General features: G+C 37.6%; 1 protein-coding gene across 1 annotated transcript in view; it reads right to left on the bottom strand.

Annotated features, from left to right (window-relative positions):
- Positions 1-4,526: 4,526 nt before the first annotated feature.
- TTC9 (tetratricopeptide repeat domain 9) overlaps positions 4,527-12,884 on the bottom strand; it is a 30,063-nt gene continuing 21,705 nt past the window's right edge. Inside the window, exons 2-3 of the mRNA XM_075192944.1 lie at positions 10,332-10,514; positions 4,527-7,439 (exon numbers count right to left, since the gene is read on the bottom strand). Of these exons, the coding sequence (XP_075049045.1) occupies positions 7,360-7,439; positions 10,332-10,514 (263 nt within the window). The 3' untranslated portion in view covers positions 4,527-7,359. The remainder of the gene's footprint in view (positions 7,440-10,331; positions 10,515-12,884) is intronic.

The following is a 12,884-nucleotide window of genomic DNA, read 5'->3' as shown; positions in this document are numbered from 1 at the left end:
AAGTATATACTGGAAATGTAATAAATAATTAGTAATATAAATATTTTATAATTTTTAAGTGCACCACAGTGGTGGCAGTGGTGTGGAATGATAACATTTCAAAGAATGCATCAACTAATTAGCAACCAGTGATATCACAGAGATGCAAACACTGTTCAGATGTTTGTTTGTTTAAAAAATAATTCCATTCAAGTTAATAAATGTTTTTAAAAGGAGCATATATTAAGCATCAGATGATGCTTGAAATGAGCTTAAAAATCGATATTATTTTATTTTTTCTGGCTTCTAATACTTGGTTCACGACACACACACACTGCTCCCATATACAGGGCCCTCTTTTCCATTGGGCACGATGGGCAGCTGCCCGGGGGCCCCACGGGCAAGGGGACCCCATAGGCACGGCTCTTAATGAGAATAAATAATCCTGCAAAAGAAAATAACCTGAAAAAAAAAACCTGCAAGTGTCACTGAGCTAGTACATCTATCTATCTCTATCTCTATATATCTATATCTATATCTATATCTGTATACATCTATATATCTATATCTATATCTAGGGGCCCCGGTGCACTGCTTTGCCCGGGGGCCCATAATGTTGTTAAGATGGCCCTGCCCATATATGTACTAAATAGCTTTTTTATATATTTACAAAAAGTAGTTTTATATGTATTATACAGTGGTGGGTGCACACATTATAATATAATATAATATATAATTACTGCAGATCTTGGCACTTTATTTAAATCAGGACATGTCGTAATGTTTTAATAACGCTTAAGCTAGTTTACATTTACCTTAAAAGTAAAAGGATCATAAACACAAAAATGGTGAAAACATCACTGAAATTTGTAATCTTATGTACATTCAAGGGGGACCTTATCAAAACAATAGAAATAGAAATATATTTATTTAAAATTGAACACATAAAATGTTACAGAAATGTTAAAGTATTGTAGTTTAATCTATGGGTGTTTTGTTATGATGCTCTTTTACTTTGCCTTTTTATAATCTAAAAACATTTATCATTATTTTATTATTATATAGGAATATCATAGTGCTGCTTTTCCTTTTCCATTTTTTTTTTTATCTATCGTTCTATTCAAACCCACAAAATTTCAATTTATATGCATGAAGGTAAAACGTGCTTTACAGTAATAAACCTGACCTTAAATTGAAGATTTTAGAGTACTTCTGAGTGTTTTCTCTGTCAGCCACCAGCATTAAAATAGCCAGAAACCTTTAAACTGCTTATCAGAATTAAAAAAAAGTTCAAATGACAAGGCATGTTAGTTATGTTTACTGTGACATGCGCCAAATTGTACAATACATTTCTGTTAGCTAGGAGACTGCAAGCCTGTCTTCAGGCTTTTGTACTACGACAGGGTGACCAAAGACACAGGAGCTATGCCATACTAAGATAGCAACGGTCAGCAAATGCATTGGCGAGATATCACTCCGAACAGATTTAATTACGTGAATAGGTATACTAATTTGGACATTAAACTATAAGTTTACTATTCTTTAATATAGCAAAGACTTGTAAAAAATTGAGCTGGATATGGTTTAATATTTGCACGTCCTATTCATATTTTTGTTGTGTATATAAATTAGTAGTAGTCTTACAACTTGCTTAATGCTGTATTTCATAAGTGGCTGGAGTCCTAGGGGATGGGACACAGACCATTCAGCTTCTCAGGGATGAAGTCTTCCCTATTACTTACAAAAGGTGCCATAAATACCTCGCATGTAAAAGTTTAAAACTATGAAATGGGAGAAGTGTGAATGTTATTTTCATAGATATCAATGCAACTTGACAAATAGCTGTACAACTATATTTTCCAATTGCCTGCCTTGATCGCTAAATATGGACAGTGTCTATTATCAGGCATTTCTGATAATAGAGCTGCCAAGTGATTTATGAAACTAAAAAGTAACTAGGCAGAAGATGACTTTCTGACAGCATAATTTCTGCAGCGCTATTATTTTCATTTATGTGACGAGCAGCCACTTGATTGGAGCGGGTGTGATTGTATATACCTCAGTGCTCTCACAGGTGCATTATAGGGCAAGTTTCAGCAGGGACTGGATATGAGCGACAGCAGGTCACACTCTCCTGTGTAGTCTAGCTCTTAAATCTCACTAATGTTTTGCAACACTCCGACAACCAATTACATTTAGCCATGATAATCTGATTGGTTGGTTGCTTCAACATATTAGTGCTACTTATGTGAAAGATTCCATACTTCATTGTCATGTGGTATGGTTCTTTTTACTAGGCAAACAGTTTTAAATAAGCAAATAGATAAATAAAAAAAACTCTAACCCCCCCCACCCAACACAAAAAAACAACAGTATAAACAATGCATAACAAAATAAAAAATAAAGGCAATAAATAATCTCTTTATACCATTTGACATGACTACACTTGACACTTTCCCTTTTTATATAATAGGCTTACTTTGTTTTTTTTAAACAGGGATCAGGAAGAGCACATGGGGTGGGCAAGTTCAATTAGCTGCGGAACATCTGCAAGACACATCGTGGTGGAGATTTGACTGAAATCTCGGCTCATTTTTCCTTGTACCTCTATCAATGAGCGGAGATTTCTACCACAATTGCCGGCAAGGTGCTGGCGCCATTTCCGCTCGCCACATCGCCGGGAAGTCCCCCCACGGTGCTAAAGCAGGAATACAAATATTACATTTGAATATATTGAAATATTAACCATTACATACTACATTGCCATTTAAGCCCTATAAAATTGTAAAACCAGTAAGAAAATGATCTTATGTTCGGAGCTCTATAATAGATAAAGGAGCTTCATATCATTTCACGGTGCTGCTGGGGGTAAAACGGGAGAAACCTTTTTCTCTCCATGATCCAAATCAGTCTATTGTTTGACCTTGCCCCCTTTCCCTTGCGCACATCATAGCACTGCCCCTGTTACATGCAACCCTGTCCTTATTAACATAATCCCACAAGTGGACAGGTCACATCTTCTGCTGTCATGAGCATTCCGATGATCTAATTGGCTACAGGTTGTTGTATGTCCGCCCACTTCAAAACCAAGAGCATCATGAATGAACAGGAGATGGGTCTGAGCCCTTATTGTGTTCGATCCTCAAGAAAAAATATACACCCTGTAGAGACAGATGTTTCAAAGTCTGTTCTTCAAAAAAATAATCTTGGCCATTTTAATAGAAGCCAAAACAATGTCAGTGTTTGCAAATAGGGGGCTCTGTATCCTTAATCATTATTAAGAGTTGCTCCAGCTATCGTTCAGGCATCTTGAATGAAAAACTTTCTTCCAAGGCAGGGTCTAGGAGTTTGTTTGTTTTTTATGACTCAGATACACCACTCTCTCTAAATGATATATTGGACTCCTTTGAAAAAAATAAATAAAATGCAGTTATATTATATTCTATTTTCCAAACTGTACTACAAAATAAAAGCTAGGAACTGATTTGTTGCTATGGGCAACTCCAGTTTTCCTATGCTGTAGTTTTCGAAAGTGTCCCTAGTTGACGTTTTGTCATTATTTGTTCTCTGGTGCCCTCCACTGTGGTACACCTGAACAAATTTCATGCAAGTGGAGCGGAGTCCTTACAGAGAACATATAGATCCCATTTAGCCATAGATACCTAAAAAGACTGCAGCTAATTGAAAGTTCAGAAACTACAGTATTAAATTAAATTATTGGTATAAATTCTGAAGTATGGCACGTAAAAGCTTTTAAATATAGAATACTGGAGGATGCAAAACAGTACAAATAATTATTTTCTTTAAAAATATGACTTCATTGTGAGTTCAAGATCATCCTTTCATCCTTAATGTATAAACGTAATTATCAAGAGTAAATCAAAAGGGATGTCGGAGAAGATGAAGCAATTCGCTCCAAGACACAAAGCGAAAATAATTGTCATCTGCATGACTCACAGCCTATACACGACACCTGTTAATCTTGCTAGATGTTCTAGGAGGATTTCATGAGAACAGCAGGAAGGGGGGGGGGGGAGGCGGCTGCCTCAGAAATATAAGACCCAGAAGCCAGGAATATTATACATTTGAATATAATTATTTTTAGCTTAGTTTGCCTGCCCCTGCTTTACGGCTTATTCATTTCATCCAACACATGCACCACCCGTTTTTTTGTGTGCAGTAAACTTGCTCCCTGTTGAGGTCGCACCCCAGTAATCACCCACCTTTTTACCCCAAAACAGAGAATGCAACAGTATACAGCTTGCAGAAAGCTGCTCCAATATAAACAAGCCCTTTGCAGTCAAGGGGCCTGATTCATTAAGGATCTTAACTTAAGAAACTTCTTATATCAGTCTCCTGGACAAAACCATGTTACAATGCAATCGGTGAAAATTAGTTTTCTGTTTTGCACATAAGTTAAATACTGACTGTTTTTTCATGTAGCACACAAATATCAACTTTAAATTTCAGTGTACAAATAAGCTATCAAGTATGAAAAAACAGTCAGTATTTAACTTATGTGCAAAACAGAATACTAATTTGCACCCCTTGCATTGTAACATGGTTTTGTCCAGGAGACTGAAATAAGAAGTTTCTTAAGTTAAGCTCCTTAATGAATCAGGCCCCAGATGACTAAATGGTCATTGATGCAAGTCAAGTAAATTTTGACCATTCATTTGCACACAGTGATATAATATCCCATGCTAACTACCTTCAAATAAGCAGGTTGGGGTTCCAAGTTACTAATCTCACTGTTCCCAAGAAATTAAAATTTGGAGCAGCAAGAAAGTCTTCACCTATTCAGTCAGGTAAATACATCTGGCAAAGCATACTCTTACAAAAAATAACACCCCATTCATTTGGTTCAAAGCAGCAAACATCTTCTAAAAGTAACTATGTATGACCATAGTTTTGATCAAATTTATTGTCCAGATCATTAAACAACAGATGCAAAGTATTTGAGCTGAAGAGATACATCACCCTCGACTGATGCATAAAGATGAAGGAGATAACTCAGAACCTCTACAGATGAGAAGTCATTATTTGCAATTCATTAAAAATCAAACTGTGCTAACATTTCACTATTTGTGACCAATCTCTTTCTAGTGCCTGTTAAGTGTACTTTAATGAATTACTACCACACCAAAAAAGGGAAGATCAATTCCCACATTTCCATAAAGTTTTATTCATGCTCAGAATTCACAGAGGTTCTCAGTAAACTTCTCCATGTTTGAACATGAAATGGTTTTATTTATTGACATCTAGCAAGGTGTCCACTCAAAAAGCTATCAGTAGTATTGACTGGATTAAGACTGGGTACACGCTACAGTGTTTTCAGCTGATTATCAGGCCAATCACACGATAAACCACTGTTAGGCCCGATATTGTATTAGTGTGTACGCTCCAAAGACGAACGATCATTCCAAAGCACATCAAATTTGATTTTTAAACCAAACTAAAACTCTTGATCAACAATGGAACGATGTTGTGCCGATTCTGTGGTGTGTACGCCCTCATGACCAGCAGCGTACAGAGATCTCTAAGTAGTCACAATCTTTTCAGCTAATGGTTATGACAGATAAAGAACACAGATCCAAAACGTAAATCTTTTAAAATGGGTTTAGTGTGTACACATGAATCGGCATGCTGATCGGGACTTTTTTTTTTTTTTTTTTTTCTCCCAGTCATTGGTAAAACCGTTAACGATATCACATTGGGAGAAATTTTCTGTAGTGTGTACCGAGCCAAAGGCTGGGCTAGACACATCCCAGAAGACAGGTATCCAATGCACTTAAACAAATATACCGCTGGTGCCTAACTTGTTGACTAGCTGACTTCTGAAGTCTAATTAATAAGTTGGGAATCTACATCTAGAACAGGGGGTTTGCTATCACTACCGATCTTTTGGTCAGAGGTACGTTAGTCTCAATTTCTAACTCCCTTTTAAAACCTAACATTAAAAATATATTAAGCTTTACCAACTTTAAATAATTCTATACTTTATCAATTCATAGTGAAAATATTGTACTATTTATAAAATAATTATGCTGCCATTAACTGTGGCCTTTTGTTGAAATAGCACGTTGTATAAGCGATGCCTATATGTACTTAGCATTGATAAGATGTCAGTTCCACTTTACATTAATCAGGGCTACCGCTAACAATCTTGCAGAACTTGTACATATGCGGAAACGTCAATCAGCATTAAATTGCATTCGTGGAGGAGAAAGTGTATCATGGAAGGCTATGCAGAAGATAAACGGTCATAATTAACCACCCGATTCCTTTTCACAGTTTAATAAACACTCTTTTTGCCTTTCCTGCTTATTTTACAGCTGTAATAATTTAGGCTGCATTAGTTAATGAATGCTAAAGAAATGGCTGTAATTCAAGTCAATTACACCATTGCAGGTTATTGCAATAGCAACATGCAAGAGAACACAGAGCAAGAGTGAGATATCCTTGCTGAGAAATCCATCGTTTTGTAAGCAAATTACATTTACTATTCAGAAATGAACAGTGTTGCTTAAAATACTACAGCTATCCAGAGGAAATGTTATGACCCATTAAGCTAGTGACAATATATGTATTTTCCATTCAGACCAATGCATAAACATAATTCTATTCTTTTCTCTATTAGAAATGTATGTTTTGTGTAGAAGTACTCATCAATGTAGGATGCATTGTGTTTTTGTAGAAGCATCCTTTATATAGCACTGTATTAACGGCTCACTAGTGAGAAACAACTGGTATTTGTGTAGGTCAGGACAATATGCACACATGGATATATTCTGTATTCTGGGAGGAAAAGATCAGACATTTACACAAATGCCCATTTCCTGCTTTTTCTCCACATGTTCCCTCCACGTGTAATTGGCACGGAGATTTCTCCCGGAGCAGTTAGAGTGTTTGTAACAATTACAGATCTATAATAAGAGCTTGCAATATCTAAGTAAGGGAGGAATCAAGCAGGGCTTGAAAGGTTTTGAATGATTCACTAGGCCCTTTAAACGTCAAGAGTTTGGACCAAAAGCAGATTAAAAAAAATAAAAATTGATGGCTTAATGATGTGAAATCAGTAAACCTGTGTAGTTCACCCCCCACTCTTTTCCGGTTAGCAGATGCAAGCCAGTGGCAGAGTGTGAGCTCTACAGCAGCCTGAATGACATTTAGGACATATTCCATTCTTAGTTTCTGGTGGTCTCCACGCCATTTTGGCATTAAGGATTCAGGGTACTTAAGCAGGGGATGCATCCAGCAGGTCCTGTACTTGTAAAGAGCCAAAAATAAGAAAGGATATTCAGTGGAGCTGGTCACTGACCCACACAGCTTATAGATATGAAACAGTCACGTGATCCCATCAGCAAATGGACGACCAACTTAGGACAGCTCCTTTTCTCTTTGGGAACATCTACTGAGCTTCATTTCCGCCAACTGTATGTACCGGATGACGTTGGTATCTGGAGTGGATAAATAATAAAGTATTAATGGGGAAATGCATTCTTACACATTTTGTATCAATAGTATCACAGTGTATTAACGACTTTTAGTTATACCTGGTCTTCTGGCCATTAGGCCAGTTGCTAAAAGTCAGAGGTGCAGCGTGCCCCTTGGAGTCTCCTGAGTCGGGGGGGGGGGGAGGGGGTACCTGAACATGCACTGGTGGATGGGAACACTTTTGCAGTAAGAAAGGCACTTTCCACAGCACCTTTTTTTATGGCAACACCCACATTTTTTTGCCCTTAACTTATGGTTTTTTTAAGATTTTTTTTTTAATATACTTTCCAGCTGTAGGGCTGGGGTCTTCTGGCACTTTTTTATTTTCTATGTATTTAATTTTTTGTAACATTTTGTGGAATGGGTACAGACCCTTATGGGTGACCCTCTCCCTAAGTTGTCAGAGACTCCCTCCTTTTTGGGGGAACTGAAGAGTTAGTTCTCCTAATGAAAGCTTCGTCCTAACTAGGGAAGAAAGGGACTTGTCTGGAGCTAAAAGGCCCCTTAGGGAGCAAGGGTTATCAAGGCTCAGAGATTGGGGATTTCAAGGGGCCTGAAGACCCTTGTCCCTCTTCGGGACCTTTTAGTTCCTGGGGATGGGGAGGAATGGGGGCCCTTTCCCTTTAGGGAAGGGTCCCAAGCCCCCAGAACAGCCACTGTACTGCAGTGGGTGATATATATTTTATGGAAGGGACATGGTGATGAAGTCACCAGGGGTTTGGCAAGCCTTAGACTGCTATATAACAAAAGGCATTAGGCAGAGAGAAATGTAGTGAATTGAATTTATCATCATCATCACCGCCACCATTATTTATACAGCGCCACCAATTCTGCAGCGCTGTACAGAGAATGTTTGTCATTCACATCAGTCCCTGCCCTATTGGAGCTTACAGTCTAAATTCATGAGCACACACACAGAGACACACACCCTACTAGTATGTTTTTTGGAGTGCGAGATGAAACCAGAGCACCTGGAAGAAACCCACTCAAACACAGAGAGAACCTACTGTACAAAGATTAGGGTTTGTAATATATACTATTTTGGTCACAGAAATAAGTTCTGCAGTGTAACTGTATAGTGTATATTGGTATATTTTGTGAGGAGGTACATGGCTATGGTAAGGCAAACACTGGGTTCATTTGCAGCATTCACAACATTCTCAGTTCCTGGAAGTAAAATGTGAAGTTGGCCACACATTAGGTTCTGGTTCACTATTGCGACCATGGGCCATACTGAACAGGTCCCTCCATTTGGCAAGCAGGCAAAGTTATTTCATGGAGCCCCATCAGTGTATCCGGCCACTGATCGTGTACGGTTATTGGGCAACAAAATTTTCAGCAAGGTATTATTTTGACCAGCCTTGGCTGCCATCAATGAAGATGTCACTTGAAGGACATTTGAACCGGTTTGTTTTAAATACACACACACACACACACACACACACACACGCATCACTTTGAGATGTAGGGGCGTCATAAAAATGATCACATGGGAGACTGACAACAGTCAAAGTTATCGCAAACATTTTACATGTTAGAAATAGGTATGAATTGTGGATGACCAACGCTTCATATTTCATTTAAAGTCCCATTTGTAATATAGCAAGCAACATTATGCAGGGGTGAGTGACAATTAGCTATAAAGCAACCCAATTTAAATGTCAAATAATTCCTTGGTGGAATGTCATTTAATTTACATACAGACACTCTTATTGTCACATTATATATGTAGATATAACCAACAGTCAACCACAAACAGATCTGTAGATGTTCCAAACAAAATAATGCCAAGCTTTGGGTTGACGTCTACTATGTGACATTAGCATAAGAACTTACTCATGTATACTTTTAACTTAACTAAACTTTTAAGATTGCTGAAAATCTTCTACAAACATAACCTTTTGTATGGTGTATCCTGCATACATAAGATTAAAATTTGCTGTTGATTATCTGACTCATTACATGGAATTTAGACCTTGCAGGCTATTGGCATAAATTCATTTCTACATGCAAATATAGGCGTGGTGTCTCCCCAATGGCCATCACCGGGGGACTTTAAGAGGGGCCCTGTACTATAGAGAAGGCATGAGAAACATGCAATCCAAATAAAATGTGGAACAGTTTTGTGAAAGCTGTTCTGACTGTAGATATCGTACACACAGACTAAAAAGAACTAATCAAAGTAAAAAAAAAAGGGATTTTTTATTTTTTTTTCGTAATAAAAAGACAGAGACATGGATTATTTTTCCATGTGTAATTTTCTCCTACCCACTTTTGTACAGCCTAATTATTCACTCTTTTGATTGGGGTTGTAGACTGTAGTCAATTAAAAGAGTAATAAAGTATTTCTCAATACAATTGTCACACAATGCATTATGCATCTCTCAAATCAATAAGTAAAAGGCTTCTAATACATGATAAAGTGGGCAAATATTATAACATAACATGCTTATTATTATTACTATGTATTATTAATAAGCATGAACCTGTACAGAGTATATAGGATACCTAGCAGTCTGCAGCCAGTCAACCTCCAACTACCGGCTGGAAGAGACATTTAAAAATAACTTAGACAAAGCGTTCTACAATCCCTTGTGGAAATACAAGATGGAGCTTCTGTTCCATCCAACCCGTTGGGATGGCGATGTTCTGTTCTGGTTACCTGCCATCAATGGTGGAGGTAGATGGATGGATTGCAGGTACTTGAGGGGACCACTGTCAAGAAAACCTGACCTAGGACAATGTTTTGCTACGAGGATCCAATTGTGACTTATGCACAGTAGGCAATTTCCCCACTAATTACTGATCCATTTCTCAAAAGGTTATCATCAGATTGAACTTCAACTCAACAGTACCTGTTGGCTGTCGGCTTTTAGCTTCCTTCAAGTAGAAGAGTGCTTTATCGTAGTCTCCCAGGTGGTAAAAAGCAACTCCAGATCTGTACAGGGCCTTGAAGTTCTCTCCTTCCTTCTTGAGAACCTTCAGACAATACTCTTTAACCCGTTCATAGTTCACCAGCTCTGCTTGCAGAAGACATGCTATTGGAGGAAAGAGAGAATTATTTAAACTTGTGTTCTGTCAAAGGAATACTACACTTCCTCTTCATTTTTACTAATATCAGTTCAATTACTAGAGTATGTTAAGTACCTTAATGAATAAGTATTATATGGCTAGAAATATCAGCATGTATAGCATGAGTAATATGAAACATATTTATGTGTTCATATATCAAAAGACATAATTGCTTTTGGTTCACTCAATAAACACTAATCATTAAGAATGTTGCTGTTGTATTCAGGGAGTTATCATTACTCAATTACAGCCTAATACATGAGGCTTAACGAATGTCACATAAACACAGCATTAAAAGGGCATACTGAAATAGGTGCCACATACTGGTTTTCCTAGCTAAAAATAGTGGGGACCAGCCCAGGCTTTCAGCATTAGGGCTGATTGAGGGGAGAGGCATTCAGCCACATTGTTCTTTAATGTACTGAGCTTCTGCCAACCATTTCAATGGTGTTCCTACATATAGCACACATGCTGGAATCCCCACTAAAATAAAGGGGTAATTGATACGTCCATCGCATAACTTCAAGTCTACTGTGAACTGCATATCAAAACGCAGGCACAAATGCATAGCGGCTCTAAGCATTTTCACACGCAGTTTGCATTTGTAAACATAAACATGAGCCTATTTTTGCCGCACGTTTATCCATCAATACAGAAGTGCATATATGTCTGAAGGTCTGTGAGGAGTGCATGACTTTCTTTACCATTCAGGTGCATTTGATATGTATACACACATTTATAAGTACACAAATACCCATGTAATAAATAGGATGATGAATTACAACAGTTACACATATAAACCAGAAAGTCCTGATAATTAATTTAAGACCTATAATACGCTGGAACAAATAGTATTATAAGAGAGAAAAAACAAAAGTTTAATTCAATGAAGGGGGTAGTCAATGCTATTAAACAGAGCTTTAATGTGACTATTATAGGTTACTATTAGCACCATGCAAATCTCGAACCAGACTCAAAACCCAGCAAAAGTAGACACAGTGATGTTACAGGACAGTTCCAAACATCAGAATGTGGCTGTGCACCTATTATTATTATTAATCTTTATTTATAGAGAGTGGACCATACAGAGTAAAAACATACAGAATAAACAAAAAATACTAGGACTTCAAAGATCCAAACATAGCACATTGAAGATGGAGCAGAAGAATAGGGAGAGAGACAGGAGGGAAGAGGGCCCTGCTCGTGAGATCTTACATCCTAAAGGGAGGGCAAACAGGAGGCACAATCGGGGGCAGCCCGGCAGAAACAGGGGAACAACTATAGTAAAATGATCACAATCATAACTACTTTACTAACAGGGCCGTAAAGGCCTGCCTGAATGTGTGATGGTGGGGGGCACAAAGTTTGCCAGGGAGGGATCCAAAGATTCTTCTCCTTTGATGTTCTCCCCCATAGATTATAATGGTGAATGTAATCTTCAGATAGCTACAGGGGTCAAGTTCTGCATTTTGGAACTTGATAAATAGGGCAAAATCACAGTTCCTATAGACACCTATGGGAACTGGATTTTCCATTGAACCTCCATTAATAAATAGCCTTGAAACTTGCAAATGCAGCAAAAACTGCAGTTTTCAGAGCATATAAACTTCTTCAGAGGTTCGTAAATAGACCCATGATTTTGCGGATGTTTTGGGGCCACATGCTATATCAAAGCAATTAACCATCAACATTGGATGCGATATTGTATGATGCTGTCTTAGGGCTTTTCGTAACTGCCAGGATAAACAGATTTTCACAACATGGGAGCAGATCATCATCATAATTTATTTATATAGCACCAGAAAATTATGTAGCTGTGGCAAGGGGCAAGTAATGGGGGATAGCAATGAGATATCAGAGGAAAGAGGATTGGAGCTGGGATATCCAGTAGTCAGAAGGACATGACTGGAGGAAGGGGCATTTGTGATTGAAAAGAACACAGATATATATTTGGTATTTACATTCACTTTTGGGTGGAGTTATCCATTTAACTACATGCCAGCTTATGCTGCAGAGATAATGCTGTTGTTGATTTATCTAATGTTTACAGCATCTTATTTTATTGTAGGGCACACCCATCAACACCATGTATTCTGAACTTTCATTCTGCCTAGGACAAATAATATTTACCATCAATATTTAATATATGTAAATGTATTACATTAAAATATTCATTAAAATTTTATGGAGAACAATACTACTTGCTTTGTGGTCAAAATATTGAAACATCTCAATTCAAATGCAATTATTTGAATGTAGAATATGTATAAAATCACTATACATCATATAGAATGTCACCCCAGTTAGTGGATCACAAAATCCTCTAGCAATAGTAG

The sequence above is a fragment of the Mixophyes fleayi genome, chromosome 12, assembly GCF_038048845.1.
Source record: "Mixophyes fleayi isolate aMixFle1 chromosome 12, aMixFle1.hap1, whole genome shotgun sequence".
Lineage (NCBI taxonomy): Eukaryota > Metazoa > Chordata > Amphibia > Anura > Limnodynastidae > Mixophyes > Mixophyes fleayi.
This window is presented reverse-complemented; position numbering and strand designations above follow the sequence as displayed.